This window comes from Papio anubis, chromosome 4, assembly GCF_008728515.1.
Source record: "Papio anubis isolate 15944 chromosome 4, Panubis1.0, whole genome shotgun sequence".
Taxonomy (NCBI): Eukaryota; Metazoa; Chordata; class Mammalia; order Primates; family Cercopithecidae; genus Papio; species Papio anubis.
Window position 1 is genome coordinate 22,865,604 of NC_044979.1, and position 24,077 is coordinate 22,889,680.

The 24,077-nt window shown below is 46.4% G+C and overlaps 1 protein-coding gene across 1 annotated transcript; it reads left to right on the plus strand.

Moving 5' to 3' along the window:
* The first annotated feature begins 4,664 nt into the window (after positions 1-4,664).
* Positions 4,665-23,966, plus strand: FAM180A (family with sequence similarity 180 member A). The gene is made up of 3 exons (XM_003896639.5): positions 4,665-5,191; positions 16,732-16,832; positions 19,268-23,966. Exons 1-3 carry the CDS (start codon positions 5,116-5,118, stop codon positions 19,610-19,612), a joined length of 522 nt encoding a protein of 173 aa, XP_003896688.1. The 5' UTR covers positions 4,665-5,115; the 3' UTR covers positions 19,613-23,966.
* The last annotated feature ends 111 nt before the right edge of the window (positions 23,967-24,077 follow it).

Here is a 24,077-nt window from a genome sequence, read left to right on the forward strand (position 1 = left end):
GCCACCACCTCTGGCCAGAACTTCTTGTCTGCTCCCTCTCTCCCACTCCATCTCCTCCTCTCAGACATCTGCACATTTCTGATTTTATGTCCTCAATCTTTCTCAAATCCATTTCTTCTCTCCTTACCACTGGTTCCTGCCCTGATTCAGGTCTTTATCATCTGTCCCTGGAGCTTGGCATCTTCTTGACTGGTCTCTGCCCTGTCAAATCCACCCTCCCACGGCACAGCCAACCATAAAGCCGAGCCCCCCACCCACCTGCTGGGACTCTCCAGGACTCCCAGTGACCAGTAGGGTGCAGTGCACATGGTAGCCCATGACTCCACCAGGCCCTCCCCTCCCGGCCCACTAGCCAGCCTCCCACTGCTTCCTGGATCCTACTTGATCTTCCAGCAAGGCCAAACGACATGAGGTTCTGCACCTACATCGTGTTGTCTCTCCCCTCAGAGCTGTTTTTCAGGCTGTCCACTCCCTCACCATTCCTTCTCCCACAACCTAGTGAAATCCAATGCATTTCTAAACACTTAATTCAGATTTCAACCCCTCCAAGAAGCCTTCCCCAACACCTCTCTCCCGCTCATTTTCTACGTGAGAATCCTCCAGCATTAAATACAACATCATGTGTTCTGGATATCTGCAGAAGAGTCTATTTCCCCCATTGTTATGAAGATTCTTGACAGCAGGGGATATATCTTATTTGATGTGGTGTATACCCACTGCTGGCACGGAGGAGATTTTCAAAACCCAGATGAATGAATGCATGAATGAATGAGTAAAGGACAAACGAAGGGGTATTGACTGAGCCACTTTTGTGTTAGAGCCTCGGAGAGAGCAGACTCTTCCCCCACATTACCATGAGAAGGGCCCAGACCAGAATTCCCTCCAATGCATTGCACTTGCCATGTCTAGAAGCCACAGCCACTTTATTGGTTTTTCTCGGGGTTTTTTTGTTTGTTTGTTTGTTCTTTGTTGTGGTGGTGGTTTTTTGTTTGTTTGCTTGTTTGTTTTCGAGAGGAGTTTTGCTCTTGTTGCCAGGCTGGAGTGCAATGGCATGATCCTGGCTCACAGCAACCTCCACCTCCTGGGTTCAAGCAATTCGCTTGCCTCAGCCTCTCAAGTAGCTGGGGTTACAGGCGCCTGCCACCACACCCGGCTAAGTTTTTGTATTTTTAGTAGAGACAGGGTTGCACCATGTTGTCCAGGCTGGTCTCAAACTCCTGACCTCAGATGATCCACTTGCCCCGGCCTCCCAAAGTGCTGGGGTTACAGGTGTGAGCCTCCGTGCCCGGCCTGGTTTTCTGATTTTCATCTCAGCCCCTGCTAGGCAGCAGATGGGAGTGTCTACCATACAGTAGTTGTGTGACCCTCGTTACTTATCCTTTCTAAGCTTCAGGTTGCCATATGTTAAATGGACTCTATTTTAGTATCTACCGAATAGAATTCCTGGGAAAATTGAATGAGATAAAATGAGATGTGTAATCAGAACTCAGTAAATGGTAGATGTAACTAAGCTGGAAAATTGACTGAGAAATACAGGTAGGCGTAGTGGGAGTTCAGAGCGAAGATGTATTGGACAGCTATTGTCTTCAGTAGAACATCTCCCCCTAAAGCCCTAAAGTATTCCTTACATAGTCAATAGCTCTCGGAAGCTCCACTGTCATGATTTTAGTGCTCTGCTACAAAAGGCAGTATTATCCATTTCCTTACCAGTCTCAACCAGTGCACTCAGGATTGCAGTGGGAACAAGAAAAACATGGGGAGAGAAAAAAATCAGTACTGTATACTAGGCCAGGCCTTCCCAAGACTTCAATCAGGCCCCTTGAGAAGCTGTAAATGTTCATCTCCTGGTGCCAAGGTGTAGTGGTGAGAGAGAAGGCCTGGCTCTTCATCTTAGGAAATGAAATTAGTTACAAATATATTCATTCCCAGCCCAAATCCAAAAGCTAATCCTCACCCCAGTTCAGTAATTAGTAGGTGACAGTTTGGAGATTTGAGCCTACAGATTCGAAAAGTCTGGGACTGGAAGTCAAGATCGTGATTTCTGTTCCTGGATTCCCCATGGCCTGGCAAGCCACATCCATCTTCCTCACTCACAAGACTGTCGGCAGGAGACCAGGGAGGCCTGAATCTCCTTGGCTTCAGCGTCAATCAACAAGTTTTCAATGGGCAACTGCAGGGTGCTTGCTACCCCGTGCTAGGTCCTTTGGGCAATCCTTGCAGATTTACAAAGTACAAAAAGAAAACATGACACCAAAAGCAAAGATAGTTAGAGCCAGTAAGACTAATGTGGTGAGTAGAGGCCATTGTGTGTTGGAGCCAGCTCTTACGGACTTCCTGAGAGCCGATGGTTAATATTTCAGAAATTTTGCAAGCCACATGTTAAATTAGCAGCAGTTTGAAATCAGCCATGAGTATTTTCACCAGAGTATTTGTAGTGGCAGGCACTACAAATCAAGGTTTCTCCCCACCCCTCCAGAACTGGTTTCCCAGCACTCCAATAAGGAGTTCCCAAAATATAAGACTTTAAGGCAGGCGAGGGGAGTGGTTTTGCATGCGGGTTATGAAATCACATAGACCTAGGTTAAAAATCCCAGCTCTACTAGCTGGATGACCTGGGACAAATTACTAAACCCCTCTGAGCCTGTTTCTTCATGTGTGAGGAGCTCACATGTATTCAATGCTTACTATGTACCAGATATTATCCCCAACATTTATACATATTAATGCATTGATTCCTTGAAACAACCCTAGGAAGAAGAAATTATTATTATCCCCATTCTATAGATGGAGAAAATCAAGCCCAAGAGAGATTCGGGAACTCCACCAATATCACACAGCTAGTCAGGGGCAGAGCTGGGATACAAAGACAGGCATCTTGCCCCAGAGCCTGCCCTCTCACCATCTAGCTCCTCACTGCCCGATACAGGAGCCACTGGCTGCATGGAGCTATCAGGTACTTGAAACAGGGCTGGTGTGACTTGAGAAGTGCTGTAAGTGTGAAATACACATTAGATTTCAAAGACCTTATGTAAAAAAATATATAAAATATCTTGCTAATACTATATCACTTACTTGTAGAAATGATAGTATCTTGGATATATTGAATTAAATGAAAGATATTATTACTATTCATTGTACTTGTTTCTTCTTAATTTTTTTCTTTTTTTTATTTTTATTTTTTTTAGATGGAGTTTCACTCTTGTCACCCAGGCTAGAGTGCAGTGGCATGATCTCACCTCACCACAACATTCACCTCCCAGGCTCAAGAGACTCTCCTGCCTCAGCCTCCCGAGTAGCTGGGATTACAGGTGTGCACCACCATGCCCAGCTAATTTTTGTATTTTTAGGAGAGACGAGGTTTCACCATGTTGGCCAGGCTGGTCACGAACTCCTGACCTCAGGTGAACCGCCCACCTCGGCCTCCCAAAGTGCTGAGATTACAGGCGTGAGCCTCCACACCCAGCCTCTTTTTACTTTTTTTAATATGAGTTGTAGAAAATGTTAAGTGATGTTTGTGATTCACACTACATTTCTGTTGGAGGGTGCTGCTGGCTAGTGCCCTAACCTCCTAGTTCGGTGGATGCGTTAAATCAGTTAATGCAAGGAGGATACCTAACACGCTGCCTGAAACAAATTAAGCACCTAATAGCTATTATTAATATTAGTGAGAGGACTGGTTTTCAAATGTTGTAGTCCAGTATTTTTTTTTCCCAAAAAAAAAAGTTTTTTCTAAATTTTTTTAAGAGAAAAGTTCTCACTCTGTCACCCAGGCTGGAGTAGAGTGTTATGATCATAGCTCACTGCAGCCTTGAACTCCTGGGCCTAAACGATCCCTCTGCCTCAGCCACCTGAGTAACTAGGACTACAGGCACACGCCAACACACCCAGCTAATTTTTTAAATTTTTTGTAGAGACAGGGTCTATTTTCCGTAGGTTGGTCTTGAACTTCTGGCCTCAAGCAATTCCCCCACTTCAGCCTCCCAAAGTGTTGGGATTACAGGCATGAACCACCATGCCCGGCTCGCAAACAACTTCTTATAACAGATTAAAGAGGAGCTTTTGCAGTAGCGTAGAGCTTCGAGGAGCCCTCTCCCGGAGCCCATTCACCCTGGGCACCACCTCCACAAACTGGAAAACCCACACAATGGCATAATCTTTAAGTGTCCTTCAAGCTTTAGTGTTCCCTATCATTCCAGAGAAGTTGAGAAAGTGGTATGGGAAAGAATTAAGGTGTCCGTGGCAGTATATTACAATGATTATGGAAAAACATTCCCATTTTGCTTGGGAAAATCAAAGTGGCTTGGTCCCAGGTCTAGGCACAGCCCAGAAATGGAAGCATCACCAATGCGAATTGGGGGTCACCTGTGGGCTCCTGGATCATTACCTATACACGTTCACATGGACAATACCAATGCACCATGTCACCTCTCCGCTTCAGCTGGGTCACAACCTGCCAGCTCCCCACCCACCCAGAACCTGGGCAGACCAGACACAGGCTCTAGGCAGGCGCCAATGTCCTAGTCTAGCTCCAGGGCCGGGCAGCAGTGACACTCAGCCCAGGCACCACAATGATTTTGCTGTCCTGAAGGCAACTTAGGCTCAACCAGCCCTGGTGTCTGCCAGGCAGGCTCCCAACTCTGCCTCCAGCCCTCGCCCCTGGCTCTGGTATCGTATGTGTGGAAGGGGAGAGCAGCCAACTCTTCGCCGGGCTCTCTAACAAGTTCCGCGGGTCTGTTTGTTAAAGAAAAAATTCCAGTGGGTGCATCCAACACATGGAACTCAAGTACAGAAATTATATTTATCCGCCCCACTGCCAAGGAGATCACATGCCCCGTGAGTCACTCCAGATGTGCTCAAAAACAGAGTCTCTCTGTGGAAGCCCAGTCCCCCAATCCCAGAGAGAGTCAAATGAAGAGAGGTACCGACTCCTGTCCCACCCAGGACGCAGCCTTCAGCTTCCAGCCTTCTGAGGCAGAGTAGGCATTTCTGCACGTCTGCAAAAGGAAGGGAGGGAAGCACTCCATCATCTCACTGGGAAGAACAGCGCGGGCATACCTGCAGCTACTGGGGTTCCATTGGGCTTGAGGGTCGATTCGTCACCTTTTGAAGGACAAGATGCATTGGAAGACTTTGCTGCTTCTGCTGTTGTATTCCAATGCTCAGGCTTCCATGTGCCACAGGTGGAGCAGGGGTGAGTTGCTTTTTATTCATTTGTTTGTCTGATGCTCATTATTCTTTTTTAAATGTAATTCAAAATTCGGAGGGAAGGACATTAGAAGCCCCGCACTCTCCTTTTATCTAATCTCTGTCAATTGCTTGATGCTTCTTGACGTGTTGCCCCTTCTTAGAGGGTGATGGGGAAATGACACTGGAAAAAAATGAAAGCCCCTGAGGGAGCTAGGTTGAGGTGGAGAACCCAGAGAGCATCCCTTTCTGGTATCCCAGAGAGAACTCATTTCTGCTTCATAGAAAGTAGAACTCATTTCTTCGACTGCCCCCACCACCTGCAGCAGTTGGGCCAGACCGTCTGGAGAGCAGGTGCTGAGGTCTGCTGCTAAAATGATGGAGTGATGGGGGCTGGGATGCCAAAGGCCTGCTCCCTGGGGGAACGAGAGCAGAAGATCTACAGGACGTTGCCTCCTCACCGGGAGGGGATGCATCTCTGCAGCCAGAGGTGGGCAGGTGAGGAGAGCAACCCTTCAGCCTCCACCGCACCCACCGGCCCCCCCACCTCCTCACAAAGGAAGGGGCCCCAGCAAAGGCTGTTCTCTCATCACTGACTTCCTCCCTCTCAGGATGTAGTTCCTCCTAGCTGGATGGCATCTTTTCTCCATTTCCCTGGGACTGGCTCTGCTTGGTAGACACCGGGAGCACCTCGAGCCAGAGTTTATCACTGTTAGGAAAGGAGGTACCCACAGCACTGGCCACTCTTCACCAATATGAACGGAAATCTTTCCACTGCCTAAAGTCAACTGAGTTCACTCTCCCAGAAAGAACTGCAACAAGAATGGGCTCCTTCAAGTCAGGCCAGTAGGTGTTTCTAGAGATGCAAAATTGGAAGGCAACTGGCATGGTGGCGTGGACGCACCTCCTTCTGGCTTCTCAAGGACCGTGTCAGGGAAGGAAGGAGTGGCCGGAGTGGGGATAGAGCAGCGCGAGAGAAGGATCTGAAATGGGAAGGAGGCAAAAGCTACTGTACTTATGCTGGGTTTTATTTCCTCACGGTTCAACCTGATATTAGAGACTTACATCTCTAACAGGGATATAAGTCTTTTGAGCTGAGCGGTGAAGTGATCATTGCCCAGAAACAAATAATACAGGACTCTTCATTTTTCTCATAACAACATTGCATACACATGCACATGCACATGTACACCCCTCCCTTTTCCTTTTTTAATTTTTAATGTTTAATTTCTGTGGGTACATAGTAGTTGTTTGTATGTCTGGGGTCTATTAGATGTTTTGATACAGACATGCAGTGAATAGCAATTACATCATGGAGATGGGGTATCCATCCCCGCAAGCATTTATCCTTCGTGTTACAAACAATCCAATGATACTCTTTCATTATTTTTATTTGTTATTTCTCTACTTACTTATTTATTTTTGAGATGGAGTCTCAGGCTGGAGTACAGTGGTGCAATCTCAGTTCACTGCAACTTCTGCCTCCCAGGTTCAAGCAATTCTCCTGCCTCAGCCTCTGGAGTAGCTGAGATTACAGGCACCCGCCACCACACTTGGCTAATTTTTGTATTTTTAGTAGAGATGGGGTTTCACCATGTTGGCCAGGCTGGTCTCAAACTCCTGACCTCAAGTGATCCACCCACCTCAGCCTCCCAAAGTGCTGGGATTATAGGTGTGAGCCACAGTGGCCGGCTCTCTTTTAGTTCTTTTTAAATGTACAATTAAGTTATTATTGACTATAGTCACTCTGTTGTCACACATCCCTGTTCATGATGTGCACAAACTTTGAGGTAGCACTTGGAAGTAAAGAGCAAAGAGATCTTGGAGTTGGGTTCTGTCGCTCCCCTCTTTGTCACACTGGGGATTTGCTTATTAAACAGGATAAATAATGCCCACTCTTCCTAATGCACAGGCTGTTACAAAGCCGAAAGGGATCATTTGACTTGCAATATGGCTTATAAACATAACAGCCACATCATGAGCTACTCTGCAAGGGACCTGATTTAAGTTCCATCTCTATTTGGCAGTGTGATCTCAGACAAGTTTCTTAACCTCTCTGAGCTTTGGTTCACTAACAGGTGACATTAACATCCATCACATCAATAAAACTCACCCCCATGGTGTTACTGTGAGGGTCATATTCAAAAATATAGATGAAAATGCTTTGTAAATGACAAAGCACAATATAAATATTAGCTATTGCCTACCCATTTTTGAAAAATAAAAATTTTTCATTAAAGGAAGTTTGAGGCTCTTAACAGGGGAATCTACAGCAACATTCTGGGAGCAGCTTCTCTGGACCATGTCCTTCCACATCGGGGAAGGTCCTTCCACAGTGAGTTCACAATCCACTGACTCAAAGCCAGCCCATCTGATATCGAGGCCACTACGAGGCAGCGGATGTGACGTGCTAGATTAATGGCTCAAGTCAGCACTCAGAGTCAACAAATGATATGGAGTCCCTCCAACCATCATCAAATGTCTTCCACGTAGCTGATTTTTTTTTCATTTTTAACATTTTTTTCTAATTATAAAAGAAATACACAATTCTTGCCATCTTTTTTTTAAGACGGAATAGGAGTCACACCCAAATGAATAACAGCTTTTCCAAATGTATTATTCATTTCACCTTCATCCTTACCCCCACCCTACCTCCAGCCTCAATTCAAAGTACTCCCTTTGGAAAGTGTTAGGGCAATCTCTTCCTGAGATTTTCCTCTTCCACCCCCTGCCCTTCAGCACCCCGCCCCACCGCTACCCCATGTCCATCCTCCTACCCTCCTGCTCCAACACATAGAAATGTAGACGTAAACCCACAGGCAATATGCACCCTGCTGTTAGGACTGTCTTTTTCCTACCATCCTCCCAGCCTTTCCCTAAGCGCTCTCTAGGATTCCACCCTGGGAGGCAGCTTTCCATGCCAGGATCCAGGATCACCCATTCCAGCCCCACCAGCTTGATGAAGACCAAATGACTCACCTGTGGCCAAGCCAGGAAAGCCACATCTACACACACACACACACACACACACAAACACACACACACAGGTGGCCCACGTCCCAGCACATACCAGGTCCTGCCAGGGCACTACTGGAAGGGGGAGGACTAGCCATACTTGAGAAACAAATATGCATCTATTAAGGAATATGAATATCTATGCTTTTGTTGAATACACACAAATTATTTTTTAAGTAGTTTAATAGAGCAGCCCTTCCATTTTTTGATGGAACTTATGTCATTTTCAGGTGTCCACTTTAGGGTTGTGTGTGTCCTCAGTCAAGAATGTTCCATGAGGGAAAGGCCTGTGGTCAGTACTCAGTAAGTACTCACTGACTGCCAGGCATGGTGGTGCACGCCTGTAATTCCAGTGACTCAGGGGGCTGGGAGGCCAAGAGTTCGAGACCAGCCTGGAAACATAGTGGAACCCCCCCCTCCCATGTCTTAAAAAATTAAAATTAAAACAAATTAGCTGGGTGTAGCAGCATATGCCTGTAGTCCCAGCTACTGAGAAGGTTAAGGTGGTAGGATCACTTAATGCCAGGAGATGAAGGTGGTAGGATCACTTAGGCCCAGGAAGTCAAGGATGCAGAGAGCTATGATTGAGCCACTTCACTCCAGCCTGGATGACAGAGCAAGACCCTGTGTCCAAAAACAAAATTGTTTTAAGTATTAACTGCCCAAGTGCCCCATACAGAGCCATCTTCTCACTCCACAGTAACTCCATGAGGCAGGTGCTATCCTGGCCATTTACAGGTAAGAAAACTGGAGAGTGAGGCAAGAAGTGAAGTGCCCCAGCTCCCCCAGCTGCAAGGGCAGGATTGAAGTTGATTCCCGACGTCCATCTGCTGTCACAGTGCCCCGTGCTCATTCGTCCGCTCTGCATATTTCTCCATCCCCATGGGCCACTCACCTGCTCCCGGCAACCCCAAGCTCCCCCTACGTGGTGGAGCTTTCCAGCCAAGAGGAGCTGGCTGCCACAGCCCTCTCAGGAGCTCTCCCAGAGGACCCCCACGCACAGGGCCGAGACCCTGGCTTGCTCAGAATAGCACTGTGTTTACAGAGGGCTGGTCCAGGAGCCAAAAAGTAAATGACATCCGTCAGATCTGGCAAAAGATCTTTTACAAATGAGAGCTTTTCCTTTCCACACCCACTGTCCTTTCCATCGAGTTGCTTCAACTGATTCATTAAAAATACAGTTGTAGTTTGGCTTGAGATGGTCTGCAGCTTGAATCCTTTCCAACAAGCTATTTGCCACAAATGCTACACACGGTTCTGGGGAAAGCATGATTAGCCTGAATATCGTGCTACTGAACATATCGGAGGGATGGGAGGAAAGAAGAAAGAGACTTTTAACCCAGATTACAGAAAGTCAAAGAGAAGGTCGGGCTGCCCAACAAAGACAGGCTACTCCACTGGAGTGCCTCCGGCTGTTTGTCTAGGCAAGAAAGCTTTGAAGGGCTAAGGTGTGGGGGAAGTAGGGGACAGCACTCACTGAGATCAATTAAAAAATAGCTTCTTCCAGGCCCAAAAAGGGACTCCTCAGGGATAAGGGAGGGTGTGGTGGAGACAGAAGTCAACATCTACTTTCTGATCATTAGCCAAGACAAGAATCACAAATAAACTCTAGATTCACCCTATTAGAAAAGGAAGGATTTTGTAAGGCACTCTATTTGAAAAGAATAGAGCTTAGTGACCAGGGCAGGTAATGTGTTCCTATGGGATTATTTATTCATCTGATGAACAGGAAGGGGCATGATGCTAGGCACTGGGAGTACAACAGTGAACAAAATAGACAAAATCCCATACCCTCTAGTGAGAGGAAACAGGCAACAAATATATTTATATTTTAAAATAGGTGATTTGTTGGATGATAATAAAGTAGGGACAGAGGGTAGAGAGTCCAGAGGGTTGTAATTTTAAACAGTCATCACAAAGAGCGTTTTTCTCCAGCCACATTCAGGTGCACAGGGGCAGGTGTGGAATGGGGAGAGCTGGATTGTGCTTTTGCCAAGCGATTGCAAAGGAACAATAAAGGGCCAGGCGCGGTGATTCACACCTGTAATCCCAGCACTTTGGGAGGCTGAGGCAGGAGGATCACTTAAGGTCAGGAGTTCGAGACCAGCCTGGCCAGCATGATAAACAACCCCGTCTCCACTGGAAAAAATAAAATAAAATTAGCCGGGCATGGGGGCACCTGTAGTTCCAACTACTCAGGAGGCTGAGGCACAAGAATCGCTTGAACCTGGGAGCCAAGATTGTACCACTGCCCTCCAGCATGGGCAACAGAGCAAGCCTCTCGTCTCCAAAAAAAAAAAAAAAAAGAGGAACAATGAGGGAGAAAAGGAGAATCAAAGCAGGAGAGTGATGCTAAAAGTAGTTCTTTCACCTTGCATATCACATTATTATAAGTCGAAGTCAGAGTTTTGAAAAATATGTATGATCCATTTAAGAATACATTTTCTATCAAATGCATAGGCATTCCTTCATTCATCACTAACTACCATTTATCCTTTCTGGAGTTATTCAGAACTGAAGAATACCCAGTCTCTGGGCAGAGGTACCTACAAAAAAGAGCATTGTTCACTTATCAGTGAGATTGGGTTTTGCAGCCTTGGAGATCTGGATTTTAATCCCAGCCCTACCTCACATAAATCGGATGGCCTAGGGCAATTTTCTTAACCTCCAAATTTCTTCATCTATAAAATGGAAAGTTCATATTTACCTCACAAGGTACCTATGGACAGCACAAGGCACACAGTGGGTGCCCCTGAGCTATTGCATTATTATATCTGAGCTCCACATGTTAAGAGCTTTAGTCTGAGCTCCAGAGGTATCTCTCAGCAGAAGACATGGACAGAACACGCTATAACACATGAATCATGAACTCTGGATCCAGCTCCTGGACTAACTCAGTCCATGTGGCATGACCTTTAGCAAGTGAGTCACTTGTTCTATGCTGGTTGGTCCCATGTGTCCTAGATGCTCATTTGTGCAGGGAATCAAGGAGGAACTGAGCAGCGCTTGGTTTCCCCACCCCATGGACAGCCTGGGCAGCCAACTTCCACGCAAGTTGACCATTGAGTCTCAGGGCCCTTAGGACAGACACACTGAGTGGCCCTCATGAACACATTCACATCCTGAAGAAACGCCTGGACAGTGGGCTGGGCGGGGAGCATTGAATGGAGAAGAAAGTAAACAAATGGGCCCAATTGTACACGAGCAAAAGATGCACACCAACCTTCTTGTCTGAGGTTCAGTGCTCAGGCGGCACCTGGGGGGCGTGGGATCCTCCTGCCAGTCTCTGGTCTCCCCACCCCACTCTTAGAGGGGGTGCCGTTGCTAATGGGCATCCAGGGAGGAGCACTCAGGCCTCCCTCCCATCAGCCTTGTGAAGGCTGGGCTGCCCAGAGCACTTTACTCACAGGGAGCAGGGAGCAGGGAGCTGAACTTAAAGCGACCTCCATAAGTTTGAGGGATGGGGCAGAAGGAAAAGGAAGAAAAACCAGCAAAGCCCTGAAGAGCCTCCAAGGCTGTTGTTTTGGTTTGGTTTTATCACTACCTAGTTTATGTTTTCTTAAATCATTCCAAAATGTATCCTGAGACTGCACCTAGAGCACTGCATTACACACACACAGAGGTGAGGCAGGAGCTGCACATAGCCCATTCGCTCCCTCCCAGGGCCTGGCAACCCTGATGAAACGTTTCAGGGTGGCGTGCAGCAAGATGCAAAACATGCGGCCTGGATGAAGAAAGATAGAGGTAGAGAAGGAAAACCACCATGTACAGTGGGGTTCCCAGGAACGTCTTCCTGCGGAAACAGGATTTTCTAAAATGTAGGAGCAAGTCTAGTTTCCAGCTTTGCACATATACATCTTGGAGTTTGCCAGCCCTTGTTTCAGCCATCAGCATTTCTGGTGGGGTCCAGCCTTTGTCATTATGGACAAGAACATCTTGGAGTGATTGTACATTGTGAAATTTGACCTCTGTGTTGTGACATTGATCAGATAGAGCTATTTCTCACCCACCACCTCCAGCCTCTCCAGTGGAGATTCCCTCTAGGTCTTGCCTCACACAGGGAGTCAGATTTGGGTGGCTGCTGAACCACTGAGATGTCTGCCCTAGAGCTGGCTGCACTCCAGCAGCCTAAGGGGCATAACCTTCCCTACCCCTGCCCAATGCACAAGGTCAAAGCAGCCACAGAAATGTGAGGGGCAGCACTGCTAGGGCTGGTGGACCAGTACAGGGGTGGGGGTGAGGAAGGGAGGGAGAGAGACCCATCTTTAAGATTCCTGTGCTTCCCACACATACATTCTGATTTTTTACTTTTTAAATTGATTGGTAGGACCTCTTTTTTAGCTTCTAGATATTGATCCTTATCAGTTACATTCATTGGAAATGCTTTCTCCCATTTGCTTGGCTTTTTCTTTTTTTCTTTTTTTTTTTTTTTTTTTTTTTTTGAGACAGGGTCTCATTCTGTCACCCAGGCTGGCATACAGTGGCTAATCACAACTCACTGCAGCCTTGACCTCCCAGGCCCAATTGATTCTCCTGCCTCAGCCTCCCAAGTAGCTGGGACTACAAGCATGTGCCACCATGCCCAGCTAATTTTTTTTTATTTTTAGTAGAGACGGGTCTCACTTTGTTGCCCAGGCTGGTCTCAAATTCCTGGGTTCAAGTTATCCACCTGCCTCAGCTTCCCAAAGTCCTGAGATTACAAGTGTGAGCTGCCGCGCCTGGTACAAACTTACATCCTAAAGCAATAGCCATTCCCCTTGTCTGAAGGCTGAAGCTATTTCTAAGTCTCCACCAAACTGTTATTATTCAGTACGATACCAAGAGCTATTGGAAATGACAGAGTTTCCATTATCAAGCTCAGCTTTGAATCAGGAAGTATTTTCTTCTTGGCTCTTTGAGAACTAGGGGTCCGCCTGGGGTGAGCATGTTAAAGGCATGTTGCTGTTCGCAGGACAATTGAGTGAAGAAAGTCCAGGTCTAAGATCATGAATAACTTCCAGGCAGGCAGCCACAGGCTGGCTGTGATTACAGAGAGCAGGAAGGGCTCCACGCCCTGACATTCCCTCCCTATCGCCTTCATCTGCTGGGACTGAGGGGTTTTTTTTGTTTTGTTTTGTTTGTGTGTGTGTGTTTTTTTAAGGGAACAATACCTTTAATTTGGCAATAAGAGATAAATTCTAGCAGAATGAAAGAAGTCAAGTCGCTCTTAGATCCTATCCTAAGAAGGGGGTTTCATCCACCCCCTTTCTTCCTGGCGGGAAGAAAAGAAGAGCATGAAGAAAGAAACAGGCACACCTTGACCTAAGACCAACTCATCTCATACCAAGGAGAAAGCAGAGACAAAGCCCATGCCCTCTCTGTGCCTGCACTCCTCACCTCCAAGAACGTGATGACCTTGGGCTCTTCAGTTGGCCTTGTAAGGCCCCATCAGACAGGCAAGAACTCTGAATTGTTTCATGGTAGAAGGACACCATCGGCCCGTGATGTGGATAACACAGATCTGGCTGCCTACTGGAGCCTGGGAGCTGGAAAAAGTCCCAGTGCCTACATTTCACTCCCAGAGATGCCCACAAATTGGCCTGGAGTGTGGTCTTGGGTATTCGGGTTTCTAAAAGTGCCCAGATGAATTGAATGTCTAGTCGCGGCTGGGAACCACCGGTCTAACCAGAGAGCGGCCACACAGCCTAGGGTCCGCGTCTTCCACACAATTTCAGGTCAGGCTCACTCTCACTAGGACAGTGGTTCTCAACCTTGGCTATCATTAGAAGCATTTAGGAAGCTTTACGAAATCATAATGTGTTGGTTGCACTCTGGTTCAGTTAAATCAGAACTCTGGAGCCAGATCCAAGGAACCGCTTTGGTGACTCTAACAGTGTGAACTAGTGGCGTCACAGACACCTCGCTCTCCTGCGTTCCACCTGACACTACAGGCACTGGCAGTGGATGAACAGGGGCAAAGGCTTCCTCAAGCCATGAAATCTATGAATCTGTGGGAAACTGGCTCTTTTCTGGCAGACTCTGCTGAAATGCTGGGCTAGTGAATACTGTCATGGAGCTGATGGCTTCTTCCCCGAGCATGGTCTGGCAAAATAGAGCTGGTCACTCTGCTGGCCGAGGCGACCATTAGTGCAGGGATTTGGTCATCAACAGCTATGCCTGGCACACACCCCAGAAGCCTGCCAGGCTCTGCCATGGGTACAGAAATATAAAACTATATGGATTCCAGTCCTTGAGGAACTTGTAGTATCAATCATAAATGAGTTACTAAGAAAGTAATTTACAGCAATGCTATGATACATCCATCAGGCTTTTCTGGGACATGGGAGATCCCCACCAGTGAGCTTTACAGGAAAGTTCCTCTAAGTTAAAGATGTTTCTTTTTTTTGTTTGTTTTTATCACTTCTGATGGAAATCTTTCTAAAATGATTTCCATCCTTCTCTGCCTTTTTTTTTTTTTCTTTTTTTTTTGAGATGGAGTCTCACTCTGTCGCCAGGCTGGAATGCAGTGTGGCACAATCTCGGTTCACTGCAAGCTCTGCCTCCTGGGTTCAAGCAATTCTCCTGCCTCAGCCTCCCAAGTAGCTGGGATTACAGGCACACACCACCATGTCCAGCTAATTTTTGTATTTTTAGTAGAGATGGGGTTTCACCATGTTGATCAGGATGGTCTCAAACTCCTGGTCTCATGTGATCTGCCCGCCTTGGCCTCCCAAAGTGCTGGGATTATAGGGCCACCGTGCCCAGCCTACCTTCTTTAACTGCGTACACTGAACATAATTTGACCTTTTCTCGGTGGCTCAAGGGCACTATTATCAACTAGCAGAGCTGCCATGTATGATTAAGCAAAATATGCCTGTACAACTTCAGGGGGTGCCAACACCTTATAGTCTTGATTTTTACCGTTATTTCCCCTGTTTTCTGGTAGATCACAATCAAGTGTCTTAAAGAAGCTGTACCTTTTTCTATCAGCTGCCGATCATTTCTGCACAGTGCCTGCTCCCCAGAGGGGCCGTGGAGGTGACCAGGGCTATTTGCTCCTAGCCTGACATGGTCATGGAGAACTGCAATTTATAATGATCTTTCCTATACCCTCTGATGTTCTGTCTTCTCCCTCACTTGACCCCAGCCAGTGCCTAATTCTTGATATCCTGCGTACCTCTAGTAGCCATTCATCTTCCTCCAGTTACCACTTCTACATGCAACCACTGGGGAACAGCATTGTCAAGTCACTGACTTTATACTAAATGCATTCCTAAATCAGCCAGCCTTGGCTGGGTGCGGTAGCTCATGTTTGTAATCCCAGCACTTTGGGAGGCCAAGGCAGGCAGACCACTTGAGGTCAGGAGTTCAAGACTAGCCTGGCCAACATGGTGAAATTCTGTCTCTACTAAAAATGCAACAATTAGCCGGGCATGGTGGCACGCACCTGTAATCCCAGCTACTTGGGAGGCTAAGGCAGGAGAATCACTTGAACCCAGGAGGTAGAGGTTGCAGTGAGTCAAGATTGTGCCACTGCACTCCAGCCTGGGTGACAGCGCAAGACTCCATCTCAAACAAACAAACAAAAAAATCAGCCAGCCCTTGGGGAAAGCTCTGAGCTTGACCCCACAATGATGCCCTAGATCCAAGGGCCAGGGTCTTGTGCAGCTCTCTTCCTTTATTTTGTCACCTGTGTTCAGATTCTTGGCAGCTATATTTTGGATGCGCCCGAGGTGGCCAGAAGCCTGATCTTCTGATTTAAAAGGGCATAAACCAGCACTTCATAGTGGTAACATGCTAAGATGTGTGCTGTGCTATCAGGGAACAGTGTTTTCAGGGAACTCACTCATCGACTTTGGAGCTTTTTGTTTGCTCATCATTTCTGCTTTGTTTTATTTTGCTTTGGTTTAATATAAATTCCCTAAGGCATGTGTATCCCTAGGCATATAGATTTTACAAAACTTTCTCAAATGGTTCTTCCTTTTTCTTTTTCTTTTCTTTTCTTTTCTCGTTTTCTCAGATGGTTCTGATGAGCAGCCAGTTTTTCAGCCACTGGTGTGGCATGCCTGAGAGCTTTCTAGGCCACACCAGGGGGGTGTGTCACCTCTCTCCTCACTCTATGTCCACCACCACTTTCAAGTCAGTCCTTTTTTTTTCTTTTTTTTTACATGGAGTCTCGCTCTGTTGCCCAGGCTGGGGTGCAATGGCGCAGTCTTGGCTCACTACAACCTCCACCCCCCATGTTAAAACGATTCTCCTGCCCCAGCCTTCCAAGTAGCTGCAATTACAGGCACCTGCCACCGCGTGTGGCTATTTTTTTGTAATTTTAGTAGAGACGGGGTTGCACCATGTTCGCCAGGCTGGTCTCGAACTCCTGATCTCAGGTGTTCCACTTGCCTCGGCCTCCCAAAGTGCTGGGATTACAGGCGTGAGCCACCAATCCTGGCCAAGTCAGTCCATTTTTAAGACTCCTTGACTACCCCGCAGGTGGATCAGAGGGAAAAGTTCTGGGTGCACACAGCAGCCAGGAACTCACTGTTTTCTTTCTTTCAGCCGTGCTCTTCCCTGCTGCCCACCGGCCAAAGAGGTCCTCATCACTGCCATTGAACCCAGTCCTGCAGACCTCCCTGGAGGAGGTGGAGCTGCTCTTCGAGGTAGGCAGAGGGGAATGTGCTCAATCCAAGTCACCCAAAAGGCACTGCACTTTCTCTCTCTTTTTTGGAAAAGGAGAAGTGACCTGAGCCCCTGACCATGAGTGACCCCTGCTGTGGTAGGGACTAGCCTAATTTGTAGAGGTCACAGAATCTTGCTCATTCATAAAGTATTCCTCATGCCTCCTGTCTTTCCCACATGCTATAACAGAGAATGATGGCATTAGGAGTTCAGTTCAGTTTAAATTAAAATTAGAATTGGCCCATAGGCATCAATCCTGGCGCCCAGGCAGCAGAGTGTGGCAAAATTCCCAAGCAAAGGCCTTGAGGCAGGACTTGCCAGGAAATGCCAAGCTGTTGTCTGGGTGCAGCCATGTCTCCAAGGCCCTGCATGCTGTGACAGCAGTGCTGTCTGGATGAGCTGCCAGCCCAGCTGGGTTTCTGGAAGCCACGGACCACCCTGCCAGCTCTCTTCCACTGCCTCTCACCTTGCATCACTGAGACCCCACTCCTCCTCCAAACCACAGGGTCAGTTTCCCAAGGCCACCCAGATTGGTTCAGTGTTATGATTCCAGGCTCGAGATCTGAGCTTTAGTCCTGGCTCTGTCACTCGTCCGCTGTGCCACCTTGCATAAGCCATAGTTTCTCTCTGGGCCTGACTCTCCTCATCTGTTAAATGAGAGAATTCAACTATGCTGTCCAAAATTCCCCTCCCGCTGTGACATCCTCTGACTCCATACACTAGGACTGTCTGGTTAAGAAAGAGACAGCTGGGCCAGGTGCGGTGGCTCATGCTTGTAATCCCAGCTCTTTGGGAGGCCGAGGCAGGTGGATCACCTGAGGTCAGGAGTTCGAGACCAGCCTGGCCACCATGATGAAACCCCATCTCTACCAAAAATACAAAAATTAGCCGGGCGTGGTGGTGTGCACCTGTAATCCCAGCTACTTGGGAGGCTGAGGCAGGAGAATCACTTGAACCCAGCAGGTGGAGGTTGCAGTGATCTCAGATCATGCCACTGCACTCCAGCCTGGGCGACAAAGTGAGACTCCATCTCAAAAAAATAAAATAAAATAAGAGATAACTTGCTGTAGCCATGTAGTTAAGTCGGGAGAGATTTCAAATCCTGCCTTGGGAACCAGACTGGGAAATGCAGAGTCTTTGCCTAGTCTTGAACATGGGAGTCACACGAAGAGATCTATATTTCAGAAAGATCATAGACAGTGCCATGGAGGATGAACTAGGGCAGGGGAAGACGGAGACAGAGAGAAGAGTTAGGATTTGGAGTCATTCCGTCCCGACTGTGAGCCTGGCACTACGCAGGGAAGTGCATGGCAGACCCAGTTCCTACGCTTAGTGGGCAGGTGAGAGAAAAGGGCAAACCTCTGTATCCCACTTGATTCCTAGCACAATCCTCTGCATCCTTCAAACTCTGAACATTTTTCCAGAGGTCTTATAGTAAATATAAAGAAACTAGAGCTATACCCCAAATGGAAATACGTTATTTACCAAGAGATATACTAGCTTTCAAAAGCTGCCAAGAAGAATCAATTCGAACATCAATCCCATTTGCTTAAGCGCAGTGGCTCATGCCTGTCATCCCAGCACTTTGGGAGGAGTGAGGGCTGAGGATCATCTGAGGTCAGGAGTTTGAGACCAGCGGACCAGCATGGTGAAACCTCCCATCTCTACTAAAATAAGAGAAAGTCCCCAGCCAGGCATGGTGGGCGGGGCACCTGTTCCTGGCTGCTTGGGAGCTAAGGACAGGAGGAATGCTTGAACCCGGGAGGTGGAGGTTGCAGTGAGCTGAGATCATTCTGCATTTCCAGCCCTGAGTGACAGAGTGAGACTCCATCTCAAAAAAAAAAAAAAATCCAGTAATTTCCTTGACCTTTATGCTCTGAACTCTTTTTGAAGCTGGTTTTAACACAGAAGAGAAACAGGAAAGGACTAACAGCCGATCGATCCACACCTTGTCTTTGAATAGAAAAACCAGAGCTAGTAGAAGAGTCCTCCAAGCCCTTAAAATTATCTGAAATAGTTGATGCTTTAGATGATCTTTGTTGGGTGGGAGAAAGAAAGGGAAAAGGAATTTATCCAGGACACTAGAAACTATAATTAGTCCCTTAAATACTGGTTTTGAACCAGGCACTCTATTAGCTTTGTCCATATTTGTCTTATTTACCTCTCACAATATCCCAGTGAAGTAGATGCTGTTACTAATTATTTACACAGAGAAGGAAAGTGAGGCTCAGAGAAGTTAAGTAACTTGTCCAAGATCACACAGCAAGTGAGAAAGTCACAACTGGAACTCAGGTCTCTTGGGTTCCAAAGCTCTTCTGGCAGCTGCCTCCCTAAGGGAAGGTGCGTGATAATGAATACAACTGTGTCCTCAGCAATGCCCCACTTCATATTTTTGCACATTCACATTTCTCACCAGTTCCTGCTGGCCGAACTTGAGATCAGCCCTGACCTGCAGATCTCCATCAAGGACGAGGAGCTGGCCTCCTTGCGGAAGGCCTCGGACTTCCGCACCGTCTGCAACAACGTCATCCCCAAGAGCATCCCAGACATCCGCCGGCTCAGCGCCAGCCTCTCCAGCCACCCTGGCATCCTCAAGAAAGAAGACTTTGAAAGGACAGTGCTGACCCTAGCCTATGCGGCCTACCGCACAGCCCTGTCCCATGGCTATCAGAAGGACATCTGGGCGCAGTCCCTCGTTAGCCTCTTCCAGGCCCTGAGGCATGACTTGATGCGCTCCTCACAGCCGGGAGTACCTCCCTGAGAGACTGGCCCACACCAGGACCTCGGAGCAGGGACCAGCACAGTAATCCAGAAAGTCTTCATTCTCTATTCCATTTACAGAGACCAGCAACAAAACACGTACCGCTGACACAGAGCAGCAGAGATCAAACACAGTAACGCCGATGCTCTTTTCTCCTTGTAGTTTCCTAGAAGATACATCTGATTCATGCCATCATGTGACCTGGAAGGGCTGGAGTAGTAATTCAAGATGCCTCCATGGGCAGAATGGGTTGCCTGTGGCAGGCAGAGGTCTGATATGCTTCAACCCAGAGCACCAGCCACACACACTCAAGAGTGAAGACAGGCCGGGCACAGCGGCTCATGCCTGTAATCCCAGCACTTTGGGAGGCTGAGATGGGAGGATTATTTGAGGTCAGGCATGCAAGACCAACCTGGGCAACACTGTGAAAATCCATCTCTACTAAAATCACAAAAATCAGCCGGACACGGTGGCGCATGCCTGTAATCCTGGCTACTCAGTAGGCTGAGGCAGGAGAATCATTTGAACCCAGGAGGTAGAGGTTGCAGTGAGCTGAGATCATGCCACTGTACTGAAGCCTGGGGAACAAAGTGAGACTCTGTCTCAAGAAAAAAAAAAAAAAAATTAAAAAAAGAATGAGGAATGAGCTAAAGGAGACATTATGGCAGGAAGATGGGGGACAGATTCCTTTGGTCCTAAGGGACTAGGGTGCTGGGATGAATGAACATTTTTCCAGAGGTTCTATAGTAAATATAAAGAAACTAGAGCTATACCCAAATAAATATATTATTTGCCAAGGATATACTTCTTGACTTTTCCAAAAGCTGCCAAGAAGAATCCATTAGAAAATCAGTAATTTTATGACTTTTATGTCTGAACTCTTCTTTTTTGAAAGCTGGCTTAACACAGAAGAGAAACAGGAAGGGGCCCATAGCCCAGTCCAGCCATACCTTGTCTTTGAATAGTAAAACCAAGCTAATGCAGAAAGAGTCTCCCAGCAAACAAGGTGGCATGAAGACCCGTGCCTGTCTGTCTTCATGTGAAAATAATTTAGCATCATCAGAGCACTAAATGCTCCAAATAAAAATGATTTTCAGATGACAGAATTCTACCCTTTCAAATGCCAAAACTTTCCTTTTAGAGATATTGACTCGATATCTATTTAAACTATACATACATATCACCTTAAGCTTTTGTTTAGTGTAAGATCATCATTTCAACATTCTTGTGTGTGTGCGTGTGTGTGTGTGTGTGTGTGATATGAGAGAGATGGAGTCTCGCTCTGTCGTCCTGGCTGGAGTGCAGTGGCACTATCTCGGCTCACTGCAACATCTGCCTCCTGGGTTCAAGTGATTCTTCTGCCTCAGCCTCCCAAGTAGCTGGGACTATAGGCGTGCACCACCACACCTGGCTAATTTTTGTATTTTTAGTAGAGACGGTTTTTTGCCATGTTGGCCAGGCTAGTCTCGAACTTCTGGCCTCAAGTGATCCACCTGCCTCAGGCTCCCAAAGTGTTGGGATTATAGGTGCAAGCCATTGCACCCGGCCATATCATCATTTAAATATTCTAATGAAGAAGTTGGATAAGATAATCTCTAAGACTCCTACCTATGAAGTTTCTACAATCGTTTAACTGTGAGATGCTATAAGGAGAGCACCTGGACCTAAGAAGTCTGCCCAACTGTTTGTACCGACGCTGAGAGGTCCCAGACTCCTCATTCTGTGTTCAGCTCTGAGTTTTTCTGCTGTCTCCCTCACTGTCAGACTATTAGAGCATATTTTTCTTTGTTGCCAATACAACTTGCCCTTCACAGTCTGTTCTTTCTTAGCTGGCCATCGCCTACAAACTAAGATAGCCAGGCTTGTTATAATTCTATGTTAAATAAGAGTTAATAGATGAAGGCCTCTGCTAGGGGTTGAGTGTCTGGGTCCTAATAAGGATTCCTCATTAGCTCAGAGATCTTTCTGGCTTCTCCTAAGTTTACAGCTGTGTTCTGCAAGCTAAAGCTGCAATAAGTCTGATCTTTGAATGAGTGAGGATTTATTGGGCTAAATTTGATTCTGAAATGGGTATTTAACAATTGTCATTTGATAATGATGAGGTCTGGACTCCTTCAAAATCTTTGAGCAAATAAGCTTTGCCTAGCAGTGCTACCTGCATGATCTTTTTGGAGAAATACTGGGATGCAGGAAGAAGGTATTCATCATCAGAGAAAAACACAGTTTTGCATCCTGATATTCTCAGGCTCAGAAGATTAGTAAGTCTCAGTCTCTCTTTCTCATTCCTTGACCATACTGCTCTTTTACCTCCTTCAAATACAGATTCTGATATATGCTTTTTTTGTTCAATCTTTCTCTTTCTAAATGTACATGTTCTCTCTGACACGGTCACTCTGCTTGTCTCTTTCTTTCTTTGTTTTTTTTAGTTGGTAGCTCTGCTGCTCTATATTTGGGCCCAATTCCATATATCTTTGTGTCTGTTTTTCGATGCATCTGCAAGACTCTTCTGCTTGACTTTTGCTCTGTCTCTGCTGACCCACACTCTAACACTCACTGTCTGTCAGTCTTCTCTGGGTATCATTGTTTAAATAAAGCAAAAGTCAGTGTACAGACAGTGTTGGGATCGCCCAGAGGCAGATAAACACGGTAGCCTACCTTCACTGTTTGTACTTTTCCTAGATGTCAGGTGGGGAGTGGATTAGCAATGGCCTCAGTCCCTAGACACTGTGCAATACCCTGATAGTCAGTGTCCCGCCCTGAGGCTCCACTCCCTTGACAATGGATCTGAAAACTTTCTTGTACTCAGAATCATCAGACACAAAGGCCCACCCCTGTAGTCCCTGACCACCATGTTATGTAGATGGCTGCTCCCAGTAGTTAAGAAATCCATGAATGGGAGGATGGTTCCCAGGAACACTCACCCAGCAACAAAAAAATTAAACACAAATTGGGGCCTGAATTTCTGTGGCAATCAATGACTGAAAAAAAAATAGAAAAAAGAAGGACATGACCTTTTTAAAGACAGATGAAGACTCGTTTTCAGTAACTAGAATCCTAAAAACTATTTTAATCTGAATGCAGATAATTGTTTACCCACAGTTTTATAACAATGACTTCATTGACATGCAGAATCGAATACTATGATCACCACCAGCAGCCAGAAAACCCTATTCTTTGCCCAAGGAACAGTAGAAATGTAGACTAGACAGACAAACAGGGTCTCCTATTTTGCCTCATTAGTGCCACACTCTACACAACCACAGTCATGAAGGGGTCACATTTGGTTATAATTACTATTAGAATAATATGGGAGTGTGATGTTTATAGTGGAAACTTGCCCATGACTTATGTAACCATTTCTGCTGACAAATTTTAGGATCTAAAAACTTTGTGAGTTTTTTTGTTTTGTTTTTGTTTGTTTTTTGAGACAGTCTCTCTCTGTCCCCAGGCTAGAGTGCAGTGGCGCCTCTGCCTACAGGGTTCAAGCGATTCTCCCACCTCAACCTCCCGAGTAGCTGGGACCATAGGTGTACATCACCATGCCCTGCTAATTTTTTTGTATTTTTAGCAGAGATGGGGTTTCACCATGTTGGCCAGCCTGGTCTCAAACTCCTGACCTCAAGTGGTCTGCCGGCCTTGGCCTCCCAAAGTGCTAGGATTACAGGTGTGAGCCATCGCGCCCGGCCCACGATCTAAAAACTTTCTACGTTTCCTCCATCGTTGGCATCCTCACAGCTATCTCCAGTGTCTCTCAAGAGACATCAACAAACATTTAACTGCTGAAACCTTCATTGCTCTGTCACCTCACCTTGAATCTAACAAATCAAAGTATTTCTGCAGGTCCAACAGTCTAAAATTAAATGCTTGTTAAATTATTTTGTACAACACCCCTTACTTTCCTAATCCATTTCAATATCTTATTTTTTTTATTGTGGTAAAAAACACATCACGTAAAATTTACCATCTTAACCATTTTTAAGCATATAATACAGCAGTGTTAACTCCATGAATGTTGCTGTACGACAGACCCCCGGAACTTTCTCATCTTGTAAGTCTGAAGCTCTATACGCATTGAACAACTCCCCTTTCCCCCTTCCCCCTGCCTGCCCCAGCTCTTGGTACCATTATTCTGCTTTCTGTTTTTGAGAGTCTGACTACTTAAGATACCTCATACAAGTGGGATCTGGCTTACATTTCTTGAGCATTGTATTCTGGAAAAGTGTTTCCTTCCTCTGAAAAATGGGTAGAGTTCTGAAGGAGAACTACTGGTGTTATTGTATCACTTGCTGTACCTATTTTTATTTAACAAATATTCATCTATGGTATAATAAAAATGTCATGATTGAGTTGCTCACCGGAATCTTTGTTATCTCAGAGTATCTCGCTGAGGAATCTGAAATGGTTCATGGATTTAACAGTGGATGTTGACTTCCACAGCTGCTTATAATTATCCGGTGTCTTTAAT